Source organism: Sceloporus occidentalis, unplaced genomic scaffold, assembly GCF_023333645.1.
Source record: "Sceloporus occidentalis isolate IW3139 unplaced genomic scaffold, rSceOcc1.0.p SCAF_5, whole genome shotgun sequence".
Taxonomy (NCBI): Eukaryota; Metazoa; Chordata; class Lepidosauria; order Squamata; family Phrynosomatidae; genus Sceloporus; species Sceloporus occidentalis.
In genome coordinates, this window is record NW_028316985.1 from 104934369 (window position 1) to 104960443 (window position 26075).

At 38.7% G+C, this 26075-nt stretch overlaps 1 protein-coding gene across 2 annotated transcripts in view; it reads right to left on the reverse strand.

The window, feature by feature from the left end:
• LOC149312620 (semaphorin-3A) overlaps positions 1-26075 on the reverse strand; it is a 221756-nt gene that overhangs the window by 36855 nt on the left and 158826 nt on the right. For both annotated transcript variants that reach the window (XM_089525014.1, XM_089525015.1), the window contains exons 7-10: positions 3919-4061; positions 2836-2950; positions 2646-2715; positions 1549-1693 (exon numbers count right to left, since the gene is read on the reverse strand). In XM_089525014.1, coding sequence (XP_089381140.1) covers positions 1549-1693; positions 2646-2715; positions 2836-2950; positions 3919-4061 — 473 coding nt within the window. The remainder of the gene's footprint in view (positions 1-1548; positions 1694-2645; positions 2716-2835; positions 2951-3918; positions 4062-26075) is intronic.

A 26075-nucleotide genomic window follows, 5' to 3' on the forward strand; every position in this document is an offset into this window, starting at 1 on the left:
TCCACTCCCTCCCCCCCCCCCAACATCAACTATCTTCAAGATGGGATACAACTTATTAAAAACAATTAAAAATTAAAAATAATAGAAAATATGATTCCATGTTACATGCTATGGCTGCATGCTTTGGAATCCTGGAACCTGTAGTTTGGTGAGACATTAGAGCTCTCTGACTGAGAATTTTCCTACCTGAACTAAGAATCACGAGGTTCCAAAGGATGCAGTTAAAGTGGAATCATAGTGCTATGATTATAAGTGTGAAAGAGCTTCTGGTTCATAAATCATTGCATATTTTCCAGCTTTGTGCAAGGAGGCACCTAATACTTCCTTCTGCAAGGTGCTGCCCCCAGGGCATAGACCTCCTACCTTCTCTGAACCTAGGCCTCCCTGATTCATATACCCACACCAGTGAGGCTTTTCATTTTCTCTACATTATAATGGATCCTTTAAAAAATGATTGCAAAACTTGTACATGGTCTAGTAGCACCTGAATGTGCAGTGTTGTTGCAGCTAAGGATAAGTGTGGCCCTGATCTGAGTTTGACTTGGAGATCACTTGAATTTCCTCCAATCTTTAAAAGAAAAAAAAAGGATGTACGCAAAGTACACATGGGTTGTTTATTGGAGGAATCTTGTGCTACATACTGAATCACATCATGTGCTGAAAGTCTAGAAAGAAATAGAAGATATGGAGCCATAGGCTGCTGACACACTGCAGAATTAATGCAGTTTGACACCACTTTAACTCTCATTGCTCCCTCCTATGGAATCCTGAGATTCCTATGGAATCCTGAGATTCCTATGGAATCCTGAGAACCATATGATTCACAGTTCAGGGAGGAGAATTCTCAGTCAGAGAGCCCTATACAATCCACCACACACTCTCAGAACAACCAGGAAGAACTTATTAGAGTATGTAAACACTAGGTTAACAACAACTTCCCACAGGGATTTACTGCTGTAGCTCCTAAATTATGGAATGGCTTGCCAGAGGAGATCCGCCTCATTACCATCTTAGCTGCTTTTAAGAAGGCACTTAAGATGGATCTCTTCTGGCAGGCCTATCCACCTCTATTTGTAAAGCTATGTATTTTAAATGATGATTTAGTCTATGTATTGTATTGATAGCAGTTTCACTGTTTTACTGAGTGTATTTTATATGAAATTGTAGTTTTTTATCTTGTAATGTTGTTTCTATTGTTGTAATCCTCCCTCGATCTGCAGGGAGAGGCGGGAAATATTAAAAAAATTATTATTATTATTATTATTATTATTATTATTATTATTATTTGTAGTTTGTTGTGGCACGAGAGCTCTCTGACATATGATATTCACACTAAATATGAGATTTGGATAGAGGATTACATTTGAATTGTGGTTTTAACAAGTAGAAGGCAAGCATTAACTTAATCTCTAACTTTGGTCTGCTGAAATCACTGTGTCCCCCTTCCCCCATTGAGTGCCATTTTGAGAGTGATGCCTAAAACTACAACAGTAGTATATCAGGAATAAATATCCCCCTCTCATCTGACCATTCAATGAGTGCACTTACAGTTCCTGGCCGTGGGTATGGTACTCTTCCTTGGAAAGGAACCCACTGATAGTTGGGACCATCTCTATGGGCATATGGACCCAGGAACACCCGTCTCACATCAGTCATGCTGTACATACAGACAGCTGATCCTTTGAAGATATTGCTAATGTTGGAAAAAGCAGATAATTCAAAAAGAGGTGCTTAAAAGGTGGACAGCTTCAGAAATAGCCAGAAATAGCCATTTTTAGATGTGCTTTCAGGAAATAAACAAAAAAACCAACAACAACGTAAACTTGTTACAATTCAAAGCTTTACAAATAGGGTATAATTCAAATATTTTATGTAGACAGTGTGTTATGGGTTCAGTTTCCCTTTCCCTCCACTTCCAGTGATCTTGGATTATCTTTTCCAATGTTACTCTTGAAGTCACTCTGGATTTTAGTTTGGAATTTAAAGGAGCTATTCATGGTAATGCATGGTATTTTGGGGAAAAGGTTTGACAACTTGGATAGCTGCTTTAACCTTTGGATTGAAACTTCCAGTAGATTTATTGCCTTGCTGACCTGCAATTCATAAACTCTTTAGGTCTCCAATCATATGGCTAAGATGCACTTTCAATTCAGCTAGTGGAGCTGCCTATGTGCTTGCTTTCCCATCACTCCAGGATTTCTTCATATGTGGCTCAGCCTCTTGGCATTTACAAATCACACAAGAAATGGACTTTTGAAAGGGCTGGAACTCATGTAAATCCTCATTTAAAAATTCTCTCACAAGATCCCAAGCAAACCTTTACTTGCTAATGAAAGTAAGCGTTTTACTTGCTAATGAAAGCAAACATTTTACATTTGAGATGATACAATATGGCCAATGCTAAAAATAGGGCTAACCCAGGGGGAAAAATATGTTCTTTCACACTGTGTGGCCATTGGCTTGCTTATAAGATGTCTTGCTTATAAGAAGACTCCCATTCATTAACCTTTTACATGCACTGGATGCTAGCAGTTCAAAGGTTAAGAAAATATCTTCCTTCTTAAATGGCCATGGAAACAAAGAAACCATTTTAAAACAACCAGCCTGCATAAGCTTCCATATAAGTAAAATGATATGTTCTGTACCTCGAAGTTGTAAACACGCCATAGATTATTGGATTTTTAGGGTCTTTTGAGTTCATTAGAAACACATCCTCTGTCAAAAAAAGAAAAATAAGAAAGGGACAAGGGTAAAAAAAGCATCTTAGACATATTAGTATGAATCAGTAGCTGGCTAGAGTGTGACTTTGCATTCACAAAAGATTTGACTACTTACGGAGTTCATCAAAGTGCGTATCAATGCCATTGGCCCCTGGCACAGAGCACATCAGGCGTGCTTTGAGGAATGTGGTCCATTTGTTGACAAGGCTTCTGTGGCCACCAAAGTCATTCTAGAAAAGGAATAGTTCATCTAATCACATTAAAATAATACCTGATTTTAAGCATGAAACAGCTCATTCTTGGCTATGAGATGAGGAATTCTTGGAAGAAGTAAATCTGGGTACAATAGTGTTTCAATCATTTTATGACTTCTTGTTGGAGTATAGACTTCCAGAACTAGGTATAAAAGCTGACAGTTTATCAAAGTATCTTGGACAGATACTTAAATATTCTTACTTGGCATAATTTTTGCTACATTTGCAGTTATTCCTTGATACACACGGATTATGGCATATAGATTTAACTTTTTTTAAAATGTTGTTTGCCTTTTGTGGCAGTCAGAGATGCACCAGTCAATAAGGAAAATTACCAAAGTCTAAAATATTCACAGATATTTCGACCAACAAATGCTATCATTGAATATAACTTTCACTCCAAATTATGTTCTAAATAAAATAAGGCCTTGTCTGCACTGGCCAGAATGCTCCAGAGACAGCTCACAGTATCTTGGCACCACAGCTCCCCCTTCTCCACTACCTGATCCTCCATTCCTGTGCCATAATGGCTGTCTACATTGGGCCGCTGAGTGGATCTGCTGCTGGTGTGAATTTCTAGTTTCTGAGAGGTCAGAACGAGGCACCCAGCAATGAACCAGTGTAGAACACCTCGCCCTAACCTCAGAATGAGTGACCTGCCAGGTGGCCCAGCAAGATGCTTCTACAACAGCCACTGTAGTTCAGGAATGAAGAGCTCTGGATTTTCCCAAGTAATTTCTTTTAAACTACATTAAATGTGTTTTCCTCTGGTTCTGGTTCTGTCCAGTCACATTGTCCAGAACCAAGAGTTGGTCTGGGTGTCATCCAAACAGCATGTGGAAAGAACAGGCCTGTTGGTCTGTGCAGACAAGGCCTAAGCAAAGTGTCCTTTAAAAGTATAGGACAACGAGGTCAATTTTCACATGATTTAGTCACAATTTTACCTTGCAAATCTGTCCAATTCTGGCATGTGTGGCTTTTCCAGAATGCTCCCCATCAATTGCATTTTCACGGAAGAAAAAATACACCTTGTCATCTTCTGGGTTGTCACTTTCTGGGATCAAATGGGCACTAATAAACCTAGGATCTGAAAAGAAAATGTGCATTATAGCAATGCTGCCTGGATTACAATAAATGAAATGAAATAACAAGAGTACTGATAAAGAGTCTATAAAGAAGTTTTAGATTATTAGGGTTAAGTGTCTTGCTTCAAAGGTCTGGGGCTTTCTTGGTTTCATAGTTGTCAGATGAACTGTAGTTCACCAGATATTCCCTGTTGACTTCCATGGGGAAAACAAACAACCTATAACATTGAATTGTTTTCAGATATAACAAAACAATCTGGACACACAGTAGATACAAACAAAGAAATCAGCTTATTCAGTGTATGATAGGAAACTCTAAGGGTGGGGGTGGGGATTGTACTAGCTGTGTGTAAAATTTCCTTTCCTATTTATTTTTATTTTTAAAGCTGGTGTTGACTGCTTAGTCTTGACAATTCATTCTACACTGCTTTTGTCCTGGCACTCTCCTTCAGAGCACCTTTCAACTAAGTCTGTTAAAGTGTAACAAAAATGTATGGTAATAATAATTATCACAATGTGCATGAATAGTGGTTTGATTTTTTCACTTTAATTTACTGGCATATCATTAGAAATAAATCTGAGCAAATTCATTTTGGATAAATACAAGAATTTAAAAAGACAGATGATTGTGAACCTGCACAAAATATCAGCATCTGCCCAGCTTTTATCCTCACCCAACATGCCGAACCCTATACGCAAAATAGGTCCAATCATATAAAAGCTCCTTTAAAGTTCTAATTAACTCCAAAACAGATTCACTATCCTACTGATGTTACTGCAAAATACATTAAGCCCCTTATCTCTTAACGCTGAAACTGAACTGAAAGTCATTGAACTAAATTCAAAGGACCCAGGCCTATGACACCAGTTTTTATGGACATAACTGTTTTAGTCATCATGGAAGTATTGAGGGCATCCAAAGAATATAGTCTGCCTTTACGATGATATTCTAGATTATGTTCTGATGTTCCTTCCCTCACCCTGCCATTGTTTCAATTCTCTGTGCAGATTGCAGAAGAAATCATACTTTTCTCTCTCCATTATCTGGTGTGGTTTTCTTCCATGTCTGCTAATCTGGAGTTCTAGATGCTGTTATATACATGTGTAACACAAGTTGAAAAGGTGGCTTTAATGTGAATAAAGATCCCACTTTGGCTTTTAAATACTACATCCATCCACAACAATATGCCTTGGCACACCACACATCTCCCCATGTGGCAGTCCATCAAGTATTGTGTACACATTCTAATTAAAAAAAAAATACTAGAAGTTGACAAAGCTCTTCCCTTCCAAACTCCTGAATAAACTATGTTGAACAGTGTAAAAAATAACAAACTATAAAAAGGAAAGAAAAGAAGAATGACTAAAACATGATTAATCATGATCAAAGAGGGATAAAGCCACAGTGGTAAACATTGTCAAAATTAATCATGCCTCTGATCTCCATGCCAATTCTAAAAATAGAATTTGGTTTACAAAAATTATAGGAAGAGAAAGGTTTTTTTTTTTTTTACACACAATGTATATTTTCTCAGTTCTTTTACCAGAAGAAATATTTGTCATAACTCAATCAGTACTTTGCATAAAGTTTCTTATTTTGAGTTCCCTCTTCTATTAACTATTCTTCAGTATTTTCAACTTTGGACTGAAATTAAGACATCTTGAAAATGAAAGGCATACATTGATGGAGCTGGCTCTAAAATTTATTGTTTTTTTAATAGCAACATTTTTCCTTGCATCAGCATTTCTAACAAGTTCATACTTGGATTTTGTTTGTTAAATAAAAACTTACTCTAACATGCTATAATTTAAAAGTTTTTCATTTACACTGACTGAACAGCAAAAGGGGTAACAATATAATAAACAGAGGTGCTATACAGAAAGGTGCAATGGGACGCTGTCATCATGTGCGAGGGGCGGCACTTCCAGATGCCCTTTGCCCCTCGCATGTGACGAGGGCGTCAAAATGATGGCACCATTGGTGCACTGTGGCATCACAATGGAACCGCAAAAAGAACCCACTTTTTGCGGGTTCTTTTTGTGGTGTAAGGAAGCTGTGTGGTTTGTCCACTGCAGCTTCCTCATGAAGCATAACAAGGCGCGGGCAGACCGCCCTTTATGGGCGGTCTGTACCCTGCCTTAGATTGCCTACAGATAAGTCTTATTTGTCTTATGTATAGTAGATGACAGACATACACTGTTAGTTATCAAGATACTTATTTATGTATTCATTTCATTTCTAGGCTGCCTTTCTCCCAGAAGGGACCCAAGGTGGCTCACAGAGGGAATTTGTTTTTACAAACATTAAAATAAAATCCAAAATAGTTAAAATCATCCAAAGAAAGAAAGAAAGAAAGAAAGGAAAAGAAAAGAAAAGAAACCAAGTATAAAACCATATAAAATATACAAAAGCTAAAAGGCACAATCAAAACACCCTCAAAGTCACCTTGGCATGATTAAATGCCTGCTTAAATCAAAATTTCTTAGCTTGCTGATGAAAGCCAAACAGGGAAGGGGTCAACCTAACTTCCCATGGAAGGAAGCTCTAGAAGATGGAAGCAGCCATTGAGAAGGCTCTCTCTTATGTCCTCAACAAGTGAGCCTGAGATGGTGGTGGCATCAAGAGAATGATCTTAGTCCTCAGATAATATGAGTGTTCTAGACGTTCCAACTGTACCACACAAAGGGAAGTCAGGATCATTCCCTATATGGTCTCACAGGATGTATCCCTCGATCTAGACACTATACTTCTAAGCCATTTTAATTAAAACTCATTTTAATGTACAACTGTTATTATTGTGCTAAATTAATTTACAGAATACATTTACCAAAGCTGATTTTACAATTAGCATATTATATTAACTCTGTTAATTTTAATGTACTGACAGGACGTATCTTGGCAGAGTTTTCCAAAGGACTGAATTCACAGAATCACAGAATCATAGAGTCAAACCACTGCCATGCAGGAATACATCATCAAAACCCCCTGGACAGATGACCATCCAGCCTTTGTTTAAAAACCTCCAAAGGGAGTGTATTCCACTGTTGAACAGCTCTTATTGTCAGTAAGTTCCTCCTAATGTTGAGCTGGAATTGCTTTTCCTATCGTTTGAATCCATTGCTCTGGGTCCTATTTTCTGGAGCAGCAAAAACAATATGACACCCCTTGAAATATTTAAACAAGGCTATCTTATCACTTCTTAACCTTGCCACAGCCTTCTATCCCAAAGGATTAAAAAAATGCAACTTAATTTAAACTCTAAAATTTACTGTATGCAAAGAGATCTTGTAGCACTTTTGAAACTCACATAAGTGCTACAAGATTCCTTTTGCATACTGATTTTGCAGACTAACAGTTATACCTTTGAATTCTAAAATGTATGGAACTCAAATATCTTCTAGTAACATTATTCCCCCAGCCCATCCCAGAAGACATATTATGAATCCACTATGGCGATGTTGCTTTTCTGTTCTCATATTAGAAGGTGAAGCTGCTGCTAATTTGGATCATGTCCTTTCTCTATTGCTGAGCACATTGGGAGGAATGCATGCCAGGCAAGAGGAAATCCACTTTCTCTGCTTATTCTTGCATCTTACAGCCCCCGTGACCCATCAAAACAGCTCCAGGGCATCCCCTAATCCTCCATATCAAATTCTGAGGCTACACAGGGGGTTGTCTTCCCCATTTATTTGACAGAAGCAATTCCCTCAGGTTAAGGACTTTACTGGATTCCACCCAGTAAATACCACATTATGTTTCTATTATCAATGGGAACATTTGTCTAGATTTATATTGCACGATACTTGCTAAAATCTTGATAAATTAGATTAGAAAAATTGTGACAGAGGGACAATGTGACTGATAGAAAATAGATACATGCCTTTTTGTTCAAACATTCCTTTCTAACACAGCTCAAGTGTAGGCTATGGGGATAAATAGAATCATAGAATTGTCGAGTTGGAAGAGACCATCCAGTCCAACCCCCTGCCATGCAGGAACTCTTAATCAAAGCATCCCTGACAGATGGCCATCCAGCCTCTGTTTAAAGACCTCCAAAGAAGGAGACTCCACTACACCCCAATGAAAAGTGTTCCACTGTCGAACAGCCCTTACTGTTAGGAAGTTCCTCCTAATGTTGAACTGGAATTTCTTTTGCTGTAGCTTGCATCCACTGTTCTGGGTCCTAGTCTTTGGAGCAGGAGAAAACAAGCTTGCTCCCTCCTTAATATGACATCCCTTCAAATATTTAAACAGGGCTTTCATATCACCAAATAACTAATGTCCATTTTAGTGGCTGAGCTCTCATTACATGCTAAGATAATGTGAAAGGGAGAGTCGGTGTTTTTCATACTGGCCCTTAAAGTAAGCTTCCCACTTGCTCTATCCTTCTTATGGGGGATTTTCCCCCTTTTTTTGGGGGGGGGGGCGGGTTTGGAAAATTGTCAGATGCTTTATATTCACAAAGCCTGTTAAGAAAGAAGAAAGAAAAACTGTTGAGCTGTGGTATAATTATCAGTTCCCAAGGCCTTTGTTCTTAAGGAAACAACAATAGTTTTGATTCTCCGTTAATGACTAATTATATGATGAAGAAAAAATGAACACAGAAATTCAGTGAAATTATACTGTAATTCTCCAAGTAAATTAGGTTTCTCACAAAACAGTCCCTATCAGCTGCCTAGCTTCTTTAATCTCAAGGCGGCAATTATCTCTTATAACCAAGTTTAGCTGAGATAACATATATTTTTTAAAAAAACACATTAATCTGCATTTACATGCCTAACTTTAAACAAAAAGATCCTTAGGAGCAGGTCACATACATTATTTCATTGCTTGATTATTATGATTGCCTTGCATGTATGAATTGGCTAGCACAGGTGATCACTGCAAACAGAACTTCCATTATCATTTAGTGGTAACTCCAATAATATTTTTCGGTGATGAGATAATAAAATAATGCATGTCTATACTTGAAAGAGATGAATTCTGAGATCCAGATTTCCTCAGCAAGATTCCCTTGCTGGAGCCCACGCCTTGAGTATTCGTACCTCCCTGCCCATCAAGTACGTACTTACCATCTAGGCTCAAATAGATTATTGTCCAGAGGAAAAGACCACAGGCACACACACACACACACACACACACACACGTGTTCCTTCTCATTGTAGGGGTAGTTGCTTGCTTGCTTGCTTGCTTGCTTGGAGAAGGAAGAGAACAAGCAATAAGAAATGCCAGGAGGATCAGGAGGCTTTAGGAATAAGCAGAAGACTTCTAAAGGGGATGCAACTGTTCAGAAATGCCATACCTCATGCTACTGCTGGTAAGAGTGACTGCACCCCCAATGATTTCCTCATGAAGCAAACCAATGCCAAAGCAAACTTGAATATCCCAAAGCTTTCCTAGACTTCATACTTCAATATGAGATGAGATGGCCATCTGCCGGGTATGTTTGTGATTTTCTGTATGGCAGGGGGTTGGACTGAACGGCCCTTGTGGTCTCTTCCAACTTTATGATTCTATGATTCTATGATTCTATATGTTATATATGAAACTCACCTAGAATTTTCATGTGCTCTCAAGCATGCATCAATTGCCTCAACACACCCCAATTCATTTACTTGCAATTAATTGTTTTATGTTCTACTTTTATTCAATACTACTTTACAGTTGTATTTTAAACATTGCCTAGTTTCATCTTTCTAGACTTAGAGACAGCTACAAATCTAGGGTCACATTGAATATATTTTTGTGCATCTTATAATTAACTTTCACAGCTCGAGGAGACAAACTTGACACAAAATCTATTAAAGGAAAATTAAATCTGTGCTACACTAAAGTTTGAAATAAGCACTGGTTGGATGATCATAGTTGGGCTTTTTTTTTTTACACTAACCTGTCATGTTAATGAAATAACACGAAAATCATCAATGCATAGAAACAACAGTTGGCAGAACAGAAGACAAAAAATATTCTTCATTACCTCTTTTGGTATTCAGTGTTATCACATCAATTATGACAGGCCTGTTTGGTATTCATGTGCTTAGAATGTGTAATTTTGAATTGAATTTTGCAACAGAAAATGTGAACAATAATCCCTAGTATTTTAGTTTACAGCATCTTATTTATGGGCTTAGCGCTGATGTGATATTGTTGTTGTTTTTGGTTTAAATTGCAAATAAGGGAAAGAGACAAAAATGGTTGGAGTCAGAGGGAAAAGAAAAAGAAATGGAATAAACTTGTTTGATCACAGGCTCCATCTTGCTGTCAGTGTTTGAGAGCGCTTTTTCCTTTGTATTTTAAGGGTCAACTCCAGTTCACTGAAGACTGTCAAGCATTTGCACAAATGCTTGCTATTAAATTCAGCTCTAATATGAATTGCTATGACTCCTGAAAAGCAGTGATTCTACGGGTCGACATAACCTTGTTTTTATTAAGGTGGTGTCCGTGAAAGGGAATACAGTACTTGGTTAGTTGGAGGAAAGCACTTGTGTATTTCTAAATGAAACATCAGAAAGCCTAAACAGAGAGAATTTATTTCAACCGGTTTGAAATTTAAGCATACAAGGAATTAAAATAAATATTTATCAAGGGGAAGTACACATTCTAAGCTATGCACATACACCAAGCCATAAGACCCATTGAATACAGTGTGACTAGGAACATAATCTTCCATTATTACATTGTCACACACAAGAAAGAATGAACAACCCAAACACAACTCAAAAACACCTTTCTCCCAACTGGATGAGATTATTAGAATTTTTGCTTCTATTTTGTGGGTTTTCACCCCTAATTTTATATATATATATATATATATATATATATATATATATATGGTGAAGATTTTGTTAGCACTTTTCTGCATGAAAACACAATTTTATGCAAAAACAAGGTTTTTGGTACAAGTATGAAAGAATTTATAGAAGTTAACCCATTTTCTTGGTGGAGTGTCTTAGGGTATCATGTGTGAGAAAATATCGGACTATTTCATATCCCTTCAAAGGGCTTACCTTTGAGCAGTCATGAAAGTATTATTCCTAAAACCGGAAACTTTTTATCAACTCCCAGCCCTCAGCTTTTCAATGTGTGCTAATCATTGTCTTGATGTCAAGATGCTGTGCAACTAACAAGTAATGCCATAGATGGCAAGAAAATGGCTAACATTGTGAGACTAGAAATCAGAAATATGTGAATACAAGCAGGGATATACTTTTCTCATACCAGATATAATATGCTATTCTGATTTATGATTTTCAAAAATGGAAAGGGAAGTTGGATGACTAGAGAGTGTAGGAGAACGATAACAACAGGAGAAGAGGAGAAGCAAGATGGCATTTTGGTTAAATAAAAATAATAATAAAACTAAGCCCCATATTACAGGTTGCAGTGAAATGCCAGAAAACGTTGAGGACTTCTGATGAAAACCTCTGCTGTGCCTTGCAATTCTTTGTTGCAAAGAATTGAAAAAGTAGCTGTGTGCAGAATATAAATAAGGGGCTAGATTATAAATGAAATAAATAAATGAAAATATTCTTCAAGATTGGTAGTCACATTGTATCCTTCCACCTCATCTATCTTGCTGTTGAAGTAAATGGAAATACATTTTTTTAACAAAATAAAGACAAGCTGTGTAAGCAAGGAAATAAATCATCATGTACATAATTCTGACAGCACTATTGTTGGTTAACTTGCTGGGCTCTAATGGATAATGCACACGCTTAAATTTCAGCAATTTTCAGCGCATTATGTTAATGTCGGGTGGTGCTTTCTACTGCCCTCCATCCCTGTATCTGTAGATTTCATTTTAATTTATTAAACTCTCTCTAATATATTTTATTTCCCTGCTTTGCAAGACACCTTATCCGTCTGTTCTCAAATCTTCTTTTTTACAGTTATCTTTAAAGCATTTTATTATTTCCTGCTATGGATCCTATAAACTCAGTCCTGCTTTCATCTTTTTCTGGTCCCTGGATGCTTGGTTTCCTGCACAGAATCTTTATGGAAAAATTTCACTTCTCCAACCTATTTAAAATGATAGTGTTTATAGAGTAATATTGCTACAGAGATCACAGTGGGAGAGCATAGTTTTACAAATAAGAAGGCCTCAACTTTAGACTCTGGCTATTTCTGGGATGGTGGAACTGGAAAAGCACTACAACTCAAGAGTGAATGCTGGCTATGAGGCACATATGGCTTTGCCTGATATAAGCCAGCTTCCTATATCTATGTAATTCCACCCAAAGCTACATCCACACTGCAGAAATAACAGTTTGACACCATTTTAACTTCCATTACTCAATGCTATGGACTTCTTTGTCATTTGATGAGCTATTTAGCCTACTCTATCAACTAAACTCTGAATTCCAGAAGTCCATAGCACTGACCATGGAAGTTAAAGTAATGCTTTGTTTCTGCAGTGTGGTAGCAGACTAAGGCGGGTTACAGACTGCCAAAGAGCAGCGGCCTGTACCTGCCCCTTTCCCCACAGGATTGGGGCCTCAGAGGTTAGAGCGGCAGCTGCTGAGGCCCCGATCCGCCGCTTTGCAAATCCCAAGGACACCCCATCTGAAGGCTATGCCCAGCAACGCAAACCAGGAAAGAGCTCTGAAACGGAGCTCCTTCCTGGGCTCCGGAAGTGGCGCTGCAAAGCGCAAGGCGCGCTTTCGCGGCATCACTTCCACTGTGACACGTTTGGACGCTATGCATCCAAGACGTCAAAATGGCAGCAGCCATGTGGAACGGACGCCACCATTTTGTACACGCTCCGCGCATACTAGGGTTAGGGGTGTGTGGAAGCGCCGCACCTTCCTAACCCTAGTACGCGCTCCGCATGTACTTTAATGGCGGTTTGTAACCCGCCTAAGTGTCCAGACTGGCCCCTGATCTTCAAAATGCTATGGCTTGCTGGGTCCACTGAAAAACTGGTGAAGGGCAAGAGGTATTTTTTAATTCTTTCTCTTTGGGTTGCTCTTCTGCTGTAAATCACCACTAAAACTGGTTTTATATGGCATAATTTCCCAGAGAGGTGAGAGAAGTTTAAGACTCCACTGTCTTCCTTACTGATCTTCATCTGAAGCAACTATGGATATCTGCAAAATGGAAGAAAGAAAGAAAGAAAGAAAGAAAGAAAGAAAGAAAGAAAGAAAGAGCAAAGCTATCCCACCAAGAAACCACAGGATTATACACATAATGCTCCTAACTACAAATTCACTGAAAATTCTATCTCACAAAATGGCTTTGAACAGTATTTTCACAAATATCTTCCCTCATGATCCATACCAAAAATACAGGCTTAGGCTTGTTTTTTTTACCGTCAGGAGACTCATAATACAGTGCACCCGCGTTATACGCGGGCGTGCTTTACACAGACTTGAGCGTACGTGCTCAAGCCACATACAGCACACGGGGCGCAAGGGGTGGTGCATCCCATTCAAATGAAGGGGTGCATGCCCGTGGCGCCCCTGCACTCCCGCGCTGTCACGCACGAGCCCCATTCAAGTAAATGGGGCTCGAGCATATGCAGAATTAGCCTTACGTGGGGGGGGGGGGGTCCGGAACGGATCCTCTGTGTAAGGCAAGGGCCCACTGTTGATATTTTGACTCAGAAACAAATTTATTAAATGTGAATCTTGTGGAAATTATGGGTGTGTACAGACAGGCCAAAATAAAGCTGCTTCAGGTCACTTTGAGAGTATGCTGTTTAAATGACACATGCATCTTAAGAGGCCAGAAGCTGCACCCAAGTTTTGCTCCAGTCCTTAGGACTTGAGCATGGCTTTGGCATGACTTTTGGTCTTTTAGGACACATGCATCATTTAAACAGCATACCCCCCAAAGTGATTCCCCCAATATTGTACTACATGTTGTATGAATTGTTCTTTCTGTAATAGTAGGTGGTTGTTGAATGACCTGGTGATGTATAGTGCATCTCAGATTTTAACTTTACAATTTAATTGTCTGATACATTTTGTTTAGATTTTTATTTTTATTTTTATTTTTACTTGTAGACTGTGTGTGGGTGTGAATTTGGGTATGTTCCATCTCTACACATATAAAAATAATGGTGGGATAGACATGGGTATGTTTGTTTGAATGCATTTGAAGAGCTCCTTCTTTGGGCGTGAGCAGATACCTGAATATCTCCCTTTTCTACTTGATGAAGTAGAAAATTCAACACAACAACATTCTAAGATAATAAAATGGGCATACTAAGGTAAATGGAGAGGACCACTTTAGACTCAAATTGAACACAAAAGGCTTATATCAGATTTGTCTCAGCCACCTACTCTACTCAACATAAAACAGATACTTCAGGACTCAGGAGACAATCAAATACTGCCACATGCCCACAAAAGTCTCATCAATTACTCTTTCCCATTGTGTTTTCTGACAGTTAGGAAACCCATTTTTCCACCAGGAAAATAATAGCTGTGAATATTCTTTTTATCGCTGTCCAGCAACTACATGGCCCATAGGTCTTTGTATCTCAGATGATATTCCTAGGTGCGACAAGTCCTCCATGAGGCTTATTGTTTCCAGAGTTGATTATGGCTATACAGAATACTCAAGAACACTTCAATGTTCCTTGTACTTGGAATTCTTCCATTGCATGAGTTCCAAGGTCAAAGGTCTTGCAGAGATAGATATGATCATCACTACCATTATCATCAAGTAACTATGCTTTTTAAAATTTTTAAAATTTGGTAGGGTTGGGGTACAGGTGCCAGACATGTTTTGTGGAAAGAAGTATGACACGCACACCTCACACAGAATGCTGGAAGTGCATCTTGAGTGTTCATAGGGTTGTCTGCAGGGCTTTTAGGATAGAAGTGTGATATCACTACAATGCAAAAGGTTTCCAAATTTTCAAATGGGTTTGGGGAGAGTGATAGCTCCATATTTTGCTGTGTAAGGACAGTTTACATTACATCTCCATTTGTCCCACACTGTGGCTAATGTCACAATAAAGAAACAGACAGAAGTCTGCAAGGATATGTTTATGATTAATTTTCATTGATTTCACTGTAAACTAGACTGTTATGCATTGCTCAAATGCAGTTTCATAACACAGAGGAACTGTTGATTGACACCCATACATTCATACATTTTAAATGCAAGAGATTATTTAAACAACTCCATACTATCAGTTTGACATCAGTCATGACATTATTTAATTTTCAGAATTCAGAGGTCAAAGCTCTCTGAACTATAAACACTTGGAAAATGGACTCTAGTCCCATGACACATCTCTGCACATGCTGTAATTTAAATCGTATTGTTTGCCAAGCTAAAAAGACTGCACAGATCCCAGAACACACAATCAGTAATCACTCATTTGACATACACATTTCCAATGCAGTTGTGTACCTATAATTTAATTGTCTTCAAAGCATAAAAAACTATAATGACTGCCCCCCCCCCCCCATTCATTATTACTCAGAAATACATCCCACTGTTATAAATTATCCTGGACATAAAATGCTGTTTGAAAACACTGAAATTCTGGACCATGCCAACAACTATCAGGTCAGAATGCACAGGGAAGCCATTGAAATCTTTAAACACCTGGACAATTTCAACAGGAAATAAGAAACTCTTAAAGTAAACAAAGTTTTTCTACCAGTCCCGAAAAACACCAAAATCAGGATCCAGCAAATGCAAATTAAAACCACCCAGGATGAGGGGGATTCCCAGCAGGCAATGGATCATTAAATAAATGGACCCCTTGTAGGCCTTGCCATTCAACAACAGAACAGTACACAGATTAACATGCAAATCGCCCCCTCTCAACCAACAGTTTATATACCCCACTCGCTTCCATTCCAGCATTCTCTGAAGATGCCAGCCACAGCTGCTGGAAAAATGTCAGGAATAAACTCTTCTAGAACATGGCCTCATAGCCTGGAGGAGAAAAAAACCCTAAACATCTCATTGTGTTATGGAATTTATTCCCATGTAATTTTGTAGAGGGTTACAGCTTAAATGACCTTCAGGCTTAGTTACTGAGTCTTAAAGCTTTCAAAATTGGGGATTATAAAAATTATGGCATGAGATAGTCTTTGGCCACATAGGGGCTATGCAGGCCTCCCCTAAGGGGCAGCCTGCAGCTGTCTCTATTTTTGCCAGATTGGAGCCACAGCAACCACACACCACAACCCCCATCTGGCCTTTGCTGGGCACAAAAAGGAGCTGCAAAAAGCTACAACATGTGGATGCAAGTGCAGGAGGAGTGCCATGATGATGTATGTCGTGCGCCATGTGGTACCATGCCTTGGGGACAGAGCCAGGGAATACATTGTGTAGACACTACACCCCGACTCTGCCCCCAACCTGTCCTTTAAGGCCGGTGTGTAGAGGGCCATTGTGTGCATATCCATTATTTCACTACATGATTACAGGTGTTTATCCCCCCCCCCCCCCAAATATGCAGTTATTTACTCAGTCATCCCAATGAACTTCAGAAAACCCCACTGCAATAGAGTGCAGTTGCAATTCCACCTACTTTCTAGATCTTCAACATTGTTGCTATACTCTTATTCTGTACAGAAAGTTTAAATGTGTACACAGTGGATACATACACCATCCTTCCATGACCTCTATTTCAGTATATGCATTGACCAGCCAAATCTAATATACAAATTAATCTCACACACAGGGTAGCTTTGGAAAACAGCAAAAATGCACACTGAAGTGGAATCAGGATGATTAGCCCCTCCATTTATACTACCTACATTGACATTGAGAGCCTGCATGGTTTAGTCTGAGCACTCGATTGACTCAAGAGACCAGGTTTAAAATCCCTGCTCAGTCAGGAAAACCCAATAGGTGATCTTGGGACAGTCACACTCTTAGCCTCAGAGGAAGGCAAAGACAAATCTCCTCTGAACAAGTCTTGCCAAGAAAATCCCAGGAGAGGGTTGCCTTAGGGTTGCTATGAATCAGAAATGACTTGAAGGCATACAGCACCAAACATTGTCATGTGCATGGCTTATATATGCAGGAATAACCTCTGTATGTAGCTTCTTGTGTCGATTTGGACCTCTGATCACATACTGAATGTGCTAGGGATATAAATCTTCATAAATTTCATTCTTGCAGGCAAGAATGTATAATGTTATCATGTTTCTCTCCACTATGACAAATAATCAAAAATTGTGCCATTCCCAATGACTATTTGCAGTTTGTGACCTATTTTGTATGAACCTGGATATCTGTTGCACAGAAAATAACATTTTCTGAACAAAAAAACTTAGGAAAAGGTTACTTGTACAGTGATGTTTCTACATTGCAATATTTATGGAAATACACCTCTTCCAAAGCATTGTCACAGTCAACACATACAGGAGCATATAGATCAGAGCCAGTGATTTCATGTATATATTCTTCAGTCTATTAACTCAGCATGCCATCACACAAAGAAATAGTTGCTCATGCACTTCTAAGTCCATTTGTCTCATTAAAAAAGGGATTTATTATACAACTGGAAAATACTGGAAAACAGTCTTGTTCTGCTTGCAGATTTATCAGACTAGAGGCCCCTGCTTGGCAAGGAATAGACACAGACAACATTTGGAATGGGAAAGTCCAGTACTTTACAAGTTACTGATGAAGAGGTACAGCTTAGCCTGGGTCCTGACCTGCATGCTGGTCAACGAAACCCATTTTCCCCATTCACCTGGTGGGTAAACAAAATTCATGAATATGTGGATATATGTGGATACCCTGCCATAAGAAGTGAGGCAGACTGAACTGTCAAGATGGGTCATAGTCCTATACGCTGAAGTCTCTCAAGGAGACATTCCCAGACAATGTTTTAAAAAGCATGTAGGCTGCTTATCCATCCCAGGTTGTGATGAGAAAGTTAAACACTGAAAATATTAACATAAATTTCAGTGTGCCAAATACCCTAAAGCCTTACACATAGGGTGAGTGGGTTGGAAGAAACCTTCCAAATGAGAGTAGTGTGGTAAAGGTTTATGCTCCTGACTTTGAGCAGCCTTGTTTTTTCCTCACCATTGCAGAAACCCATGAAAACCACAAAGGTTTTTGGGATCATGAAATACATCCAGCCACCAAGAAAATGGTCACCAAGAAAACCCTATTGAGGTTCACTTCATAGCCATAGATCACAAACAGGCTCTCATTTACTTATGTCAGTGGCCAAAAAGTTTACGGTGCCATTCAACATCTTATTCAGAATGTCATAGTGTAGATGTGGCCAACTATATACCTGCTTATCAAACTCCACAGATTTAATAAGTAGCTAGGTTTCAAATGAATGATAGAGTGCTATAGAATTTGTTTTAAAAAGCTGTGCACATGAATAGAATCATTGCAGGATAGGTAATTCTACTTTAAAGAGCAGTGATTAACACAGTGTACAATAACCCAGCATGGGCATTTCTTTTGCTGTAGTGTGGTTATTTAACTGAGAAACCGATACAAATGAAGAATGGAACTGCAATATTTCATATGTATCAGACAATAAATAATCTGAAAGTTGTTCATATTTAATTAATCTATGATGTGCTTGGCTTTCTATTCTTTATAAACTTACTTTGGCTAAATATGAGGTGTGAGGACGAAAAAAGAGTGAACTCAGTAACATTTTGAGCCTTTGAAATCTCAGATAACATGAAATTAAACTGAATTCAAACATGTGTCCTTACAGTAAAATTTTGAGGAATTAATGAGGGAAGCCCAAAAAGTTTCAACAAAACTATCAAAATATCTCATGGAAAGAGAGTGCCAATGGTGAGTTGGTTTATACATATTTCTCCTATCACAGACTATGAATCTCTTCAAAAATGTTGTGGAAAACATAAAGTGTCTAAGGGGGAAAAACAATCACCTACTGTACTCTATTAAATACAGTTGATAATCTGGCTAATAAAACCATAGCTATTGTCAATTAAATGAATGATGATATTTATAAATTCATATTTTTGTATATAAAACAACTAAAAAGTGAAATTAATAAATCACAGGCATTCCCTTAGTTAGAACTGCATAAATTACATGTCAAAATAGGATAATATTTACAATAGAATGCAAATATCCAAACATGTTGAGCAATTGAGGAATAAGCTCATACTCTTAAAACAAGCTATGATTACAATTTTATGTGGACTTATTCACTGAATCCACCCACTTCTCACTGAATCACTGAATGTTCAGGACCTACAGAACCCTTTCCCCACCACCATTCCCTTCTCCTTTTGTGCTGTGTCTTTTTAGATTGTAAGCTTGAGGGCAGGGAACCGTCTAATTCAAAATAATAATAATTGTAAGCCGCTTTGAGAGCCTTTAGGGCTGAAGGGTGGGGTATAAATACCGTAAATATATAAATAAATTGTCTGGAATGAAGATGTAAATGATTGGATGACTTATAATTTTGTTACATGAAATCTGCATATTTTGGATATTTCCTCATTGTAATAATGTTCATGATTAATAGGAATATATATTTTATGCTGTAAAAGAACCTCCTGCTTAGCCGTGTATTGTGTTTCCAACACAGCATAAGGCAATTAGCATGAAGAGGCTTTATGCAGATGAACATTTCTAATCCATCTCCTCCCCACCCCTGCTTTTTTGTCCATGTGCCCTAGCCACATCCACTTAACCTTTGCCATGGTGTCTCCAAAGAAGAATTTGCTTCACTCCATTCATGCCCAGCTCTGTTTGGCAAACCACACTCTTGCTTCGCAGTGGGCTTTTGTAGCGAACACACTAATCTGATTGTTCTTCCACTCTACAAACTCTGGGTCAACAATCAAGCTGTTGCCAGAAACTAATTAATTTGCAAACAGTTCCTATTTTCACAGAGGGAGATCTATTGAGAACCATGTCAGCAGAGGCGATCATGCTGCAGTGACATGCATTGTTGAGGCATCACTTCTCAGTGCAATTCTCTCCACTCGTTTTTGCCACACACATGAACTTAAATTATGCAGTCAACAGTAAATCTTTAAATGCTCACTAGGCACTGAATATGGTGGGCCCCCAAAAGAGGAAACTGACAGGGTTAACACTAATTAAACTAATTGTCACTGAAGAAGTGGGGAGAGTGTAAATTCAAGACACAATGTAAGATATTGTATTGTGCCATTTTACTATTTTTTTCCTTCTGAAGTCAATATTTTGTCACAGGAGTCACAGGATGTAAGATTTGTGATTTTCCCCACTTATTTTGTTTAAGTAAATGGTAAGACACTCCTACATCTTAATGTTCTGTTTACTGTTGCAATTAGTAAAATGACTGAAAATATGCTGAAGTCGCAGATTATTCATAAAGACTAAATTAGAGGTGGCCAAAGGGTGGCCCACAGGTTGCACAGGTGACCTTTATATCCCATTTTTCTGCCCCACCACCCCGAATATCCCATCACATCTGGTTACTATCTCAGAAACACTACATGCATTCTAGGATATACATCTGAATATGAATGTAAATGCAGATATAGGTCACATACAGACAGGCCAAAATAAAGCTGCTTCAGGTCACTTTGGAGGTATGCTGTTTAAATGATACATGCGTCCTAACAGCCCAGAAGCCACACCAAAGCCATGATCCAGTTCTAAGGACTGGAGCATGGCTTTGGTGGAGCTTCTGGACTCTTAGGATGCATGCATCACTTAAACAGCATGCCTCCAAAGTGACCCAAAGCACTTTGGCCTGTCTATACGGGCCCATAATTGTTACTGAACCATACTGCATTACTTTCAGTGGAATGTAAATTTGTATACCACTGAATTCTACCATTACCAGTGATATATTGCAACATGCAACCTATCTCTTGATCAGAGTATAGGTCTTTTATGAAATGCTAGCAGGCAATGTAACCACATGGCCCAGAAGGAGCAGCCTCTGGCTGGTCCAGCCATGATCAGGCCAGGACCCTACAATTGCATGGCCTGCTCCCAAAGCAGGCTGCTGCAGGTCCCAAACATCATGGCCAGGAGTCAGTCTAAATGACTCATTTTTAATGTGGACCTTTGGACCACAGAGCATCCTCAGCACAGCTTCCAGCCACTTTGGGGGCATGCATCATCTAAATGGCAAGCCCCCAAAGCAGCTGAAAGCCAGTTTATTTGGCCCATGCATTTTGAGCAATAGTAAAGTACAAAGTACAGAGAAAATTAGTCCAGTAGATTCTACAGTGTAGATTAATTCCCTGTTCCCCTCTTCCATTTAGAGTAAGGGAAAGGAGAGGACTTCTTTTTTACTCACATCAATGGTACCATCACAGTTTTGACTGTGGGCATGTGGGAGATGAAAGCAGATGGATGTCACAGACATGGTGTGGTGGTGAGGAACCCTAGACACAAAAATAATATGTATGCACATGTGAATATGAATGTGTGTGGGAGGGCTGAAAGTCAAACATTGGCTTCATATTGTAGATTTGATGTTAAGATTGGTCTTGGATATGAAAAATGTTGACTGTAGATTGGACTGCTAGCAGACCTAGTTGTGAACAGTTAATTGCAGTTACAGTTACAGTTTCGGTTACAGTTTTCTGAAACTAAGCAGGATTGAATTGGAATCGTTGCACAGGGAATATTGAAAGATCCACAAGCAATACTGGTCAAATCCTGATTAAGTATCAAATTGCAAACAGTCTTCAACAGCTGGACAATTTTCTAAGACTTTCTTGCAGTGGAAAGAAATTGCAAAAATTACTCATGGCTTTATTTAAGAACAAAGTTACATCCCTAGCTCATAGCTGACAACACTGGCCTAGCTGATCTAAGGGTCCAGCTCCCTATATAAGGCAGGTTCTTATATTCCTATAGGTCACAAGTTCCCACGTTGTGACTTTTTTTGTGGGGGGAAATACCCCCTGGAAAATTCATGTTCATGTTGCATACAACACAGCTGGTATTGGGACATTCTAAGCCATTAAAGTAAGAATATATACAAAGAATATATATAAAGTTGGCATATAAGACAGCTGGTATTGGGGCATTCTAAGCTATCAAAGTAAGAAGCTAATAGGAAAGAACTGAAAGTGCTGTATAATGGTTATAAGAGGATGAGATCTATGTCTCCTATTCCAAAGAATGTGAAATGTAAACAAAATTGCCTTCTTCTTCTCCCTCTCTCCTTCTTCTAATACTGAATATTTACTCAGCTTCTTTACTGCTTGTTTGCTTAAGTAACCATAAAGACTATCAAGGACAAAAAAAAAAAGTCACAGAAAGGATGCCAAAATATCACCGTGATGCCTTATTAAACCATATAGAGAGCAAGGACATTCCATGTCAAAAGAAAAAAACCCATGCCATTTGAATCTCTGGATTAAATAGAAGAGAAAGGGCAATACAGATGAATTTTGATGGTTTTCAGTTTTTTACATTGAACCATTCCTTATTGATGACTTAGAACTTCTTTGTTTTCTTTTTGCCAAAAGTAAATACTACGCAAATCAATCTCCTTCTCTGCTTCTCTCTATCTCTCTCTTTCCCTCCTTCTCCATCTGAGGCAGGAGCAAAGGTAGAAGAAACTGTGTCTCACTCTTTGGAAGAGAAAAAACAGCATTCCCTGGAGCCTGTTGGGGAGTTCCTCAGGTGACAAGGATACTGTACGATTTGGAGGAAGGAGGGGTGCTGTGAGATAGAAAAATACACAAGAGTGAAAAAGATCCTCTAGTCACTAGTATAGACCCATTGCTGAGGCCCAGGAGATCAGCTAGTGCTAAGTCGATGTCCATCTTAGAAAGTGGTCCAGAGGGTTCCATAGTGTGCTGGGTTTCCGTCACAAACAGAATAGCAATATAGCAATAGCAGGTACATTTCTATATCGCTTATCAGTGCACTTAAGCACTTCCTAAACAATTTACTACATGTAAGCTAATTGCCCCCAACAAGCTGGGTGTTCATTTTAGTAACCTACATAAGGATGCAATGTTAAGTGAACCCTGAAGCCCTGCCTGGGATCGAACTTAGAACCTTGTGGCTGTAAATGGCTGCAGTGCCAGCATTTAACCATTGCACTATCAGAGCTGCCATGTAAAGAACAACCTGAGTCTAAGGCTGCTATAGGTGTGCACATGGACACATACACAATCACACACACACACAAAATTTGTATTAGCTTCATAGTATATATTTAATTTCTCAATGACTTTTCAGGCTCTGTGCGAGCTAATGTATCTCCTTATATCTTCATCCAGCTTCATTTCCTTATCGTCTCAGTTGTGTGCTTAGTGATAATTTAGGAAAATCTGCTCTCACATTCAGTGCTGAGAGACTGGCAAGTGCATGCAGGAAAAGGAGAGATGAATGACGTGACATCAGCTGTGAACCATGGGGACAGTGGACAATGACTGTGCTTTCTTTCTGCATAAATCCTCTTGACTCAGCTGTCAGTGTGGGGATCTATTCCACAAAAGCAGCTTTTACTTGTATGACTGAGCTCTACACTGCTTGGACCAGGTTATCCTTGGGATTAATCAGTTGGGGAATAAGAGATTATTCCAGAAGACTATAATTACATGCTGACAGAAAGGCTGGGAGAGGGTGGCAAATCTTCTCTTCTGCACTTGAATTCTACCTACCTTGATTAAAAATATGGGTAAAATAACAAGTAAAATATTTTGATCCTTCTCTCACAAAGTGAACATGCAAACACTATCCAGGGCTGTTCTCATGATGCTAACATCAAGCAGAGCCATATGTTTGGCAGAGGTTTGTAGTTGTTATTTACATTTTGTTAGCGCCTACAGGGCTCCCAATCAGTGAATCATTATGTCTGGCACAGGGTGCCCATTTAATTAAAAGGCATCCCTGCTTTTCCTTTCTTTTTAAAGTTTACACTACAAGCCCAAAGCCATTGTGGAATTTCTTTATAACAGCAGGCAACCATTGGTTTTCAAAGACAGAACTTTTGCACTTTCTACATTTACAGCTGGAGCTTCTGAGAGACCAAAAGGTGCCGTGTAAGCAATTTCATAAATATGTCATTTGAAGTAAATAAAAACCACATGTTTGAAAAGACAAGAATGATTTCAAAAATGTTCCAAACATTTAGAATCAGGGACATCAAGCTCACAGGTGTCAATTGCACAGCAAAAAGCCTTCTGAAGGAGACTAACTTACTTCTGAATAGCTAAGGACCCTTTCATACTACACAATTATGGTATGATTATAATCTGAAGTTCTAATCCGGAGAACTCTATTACCTCACTGAATGATAAACTCCAGGATTACACAGAATGCATCCATAGAAATTAAAGTAGAATACAGCTTTTTAATTGTGTAATGTGAAAGGGTTCTAAGTGTTTGAAGAAAATGTTACCCAACAGGCACTAAGGTAGTGCAAATCAAAACTGATCTGAGACAAGTTAGAAGCAGGAGTGCATGGAAAGGAAAACAGAAGGACTAGTGCCAGGGCAATAGCCTTGTGTATCCTTACCACTTGGATTAACTATATACAAAAAGGTTCTCCTTTGATCATTTCATTTCAGGAGAATTTGAGAGAGCTCACACATCTCTATAGTGAAAAAAGTAAAAGCAATCAGATGGGATTATATTCTTACACTGAAACATCCCCAATAAAATCACTTTGGAGAGACAATGGCAGAAATTTGTTTCTAGGTATGACTGTTTCTAGGTATTGCAGTATGCTGGTGAGGGGGCAGTTCTGGCTCTTTATAAGTTGTGTGCCTCCATGTTCCATCAATCATACCTAGAACAGCCTTCAGTATGGGATGCAATCCAACAACAACTGGATTATGGATTTACCCTTGCTCCTAAAGCCACTATTATTTGGATTCTGGAGATTTTCCCAAGTGTTAATCAGTTATATTAAAATAAATATGTTAGTCACAATTTTACTCACAAAGATGACAAAAACACTTCGAAGCATTAAGAAGCACAGGCATATTATAACAATGTGTTTTATCTTTCTTTGGGGTGTTTGTATGAAATATGTCAAAATAGGATTAGATTGAATCTAGAAGATCTTTTGAGATTCTTCCATCTCATTGACTCTTGATTCTGAGATGACTATGATCCATACGGTATTCTATATACACTTCAGATTCTGTATTATTACATTTTAGCTCTTTTCTAATTTCTATAGGATTTTATAGTGTGTTTTATTTGTTTTAGTGTTACATTGTGTTATTCTGAAATGGCCTAAGGGCTAATCAATAAACATTTCTGACTTCTTAAATGCCTATGAATGGGACATTGTAGTTGCTTAAGGCATACTTGATTCAAACTTTAGGATTTGTTTAATAGTCCTGACCAAGTGTATCTTCATTTTGATACACAACCTAACTGATTTCTATCAATAGAAAAGGAGCAATGCCCAAGGAAATCATTAGAAATTGTTCTGCAAAGGGAGAGCTGTGTCTTTCCCCCATCTTTTGGCTTGAAATCATTTAACCATGTTGTGTATGTATCTATGGCCCTGTACACATTGGCCATTAAGGGCAACATGGGGGCAAAGTCAGGATGTAGAGTCCTCACAAAGCATGCCCGACTTCTCCCCCCGGGTGCCCTGATGCAGCACGCTGCTCCACACGGTGCATGGCATCGTGGCACTCCTCTGGTGCTGCGTCCATATGAAGCAGCACTGAAGAAATGCCATATAGCCGCTTTTTGTGGCTCTTTTTTGCACCCTCAAAAACTGGATCAGGGCTGCGGCCCTGAACCCACTGCCATGGACAGCCCCTGTGTGTATATGTGAAGAAATTGCAATTTTCATCAGTCTGAGTCTGAGAAAGTGTGAGTTGTCTCTTTAACCATCTTAAGGAGTTGTCTGCTTTCCTAGCAACTTGATTTGAGAGCTATATTTTCTGGGGTGAGTAGTGGAACATAAAACTTATCCCCTACAAAAAAAAACCCTCATAAATATTACAAAAAGCCATGTCTGCAGTGACCTTATTCCAAGAAGGATACTTGCTTCCAGATAAGTATTGTTTTCACTACTTGGAGAAGTGGCATGCACGTATTGTTTTAAACACATGAATATAATCTACAGGCAGGAAGTTCTTGTTTCCAGATG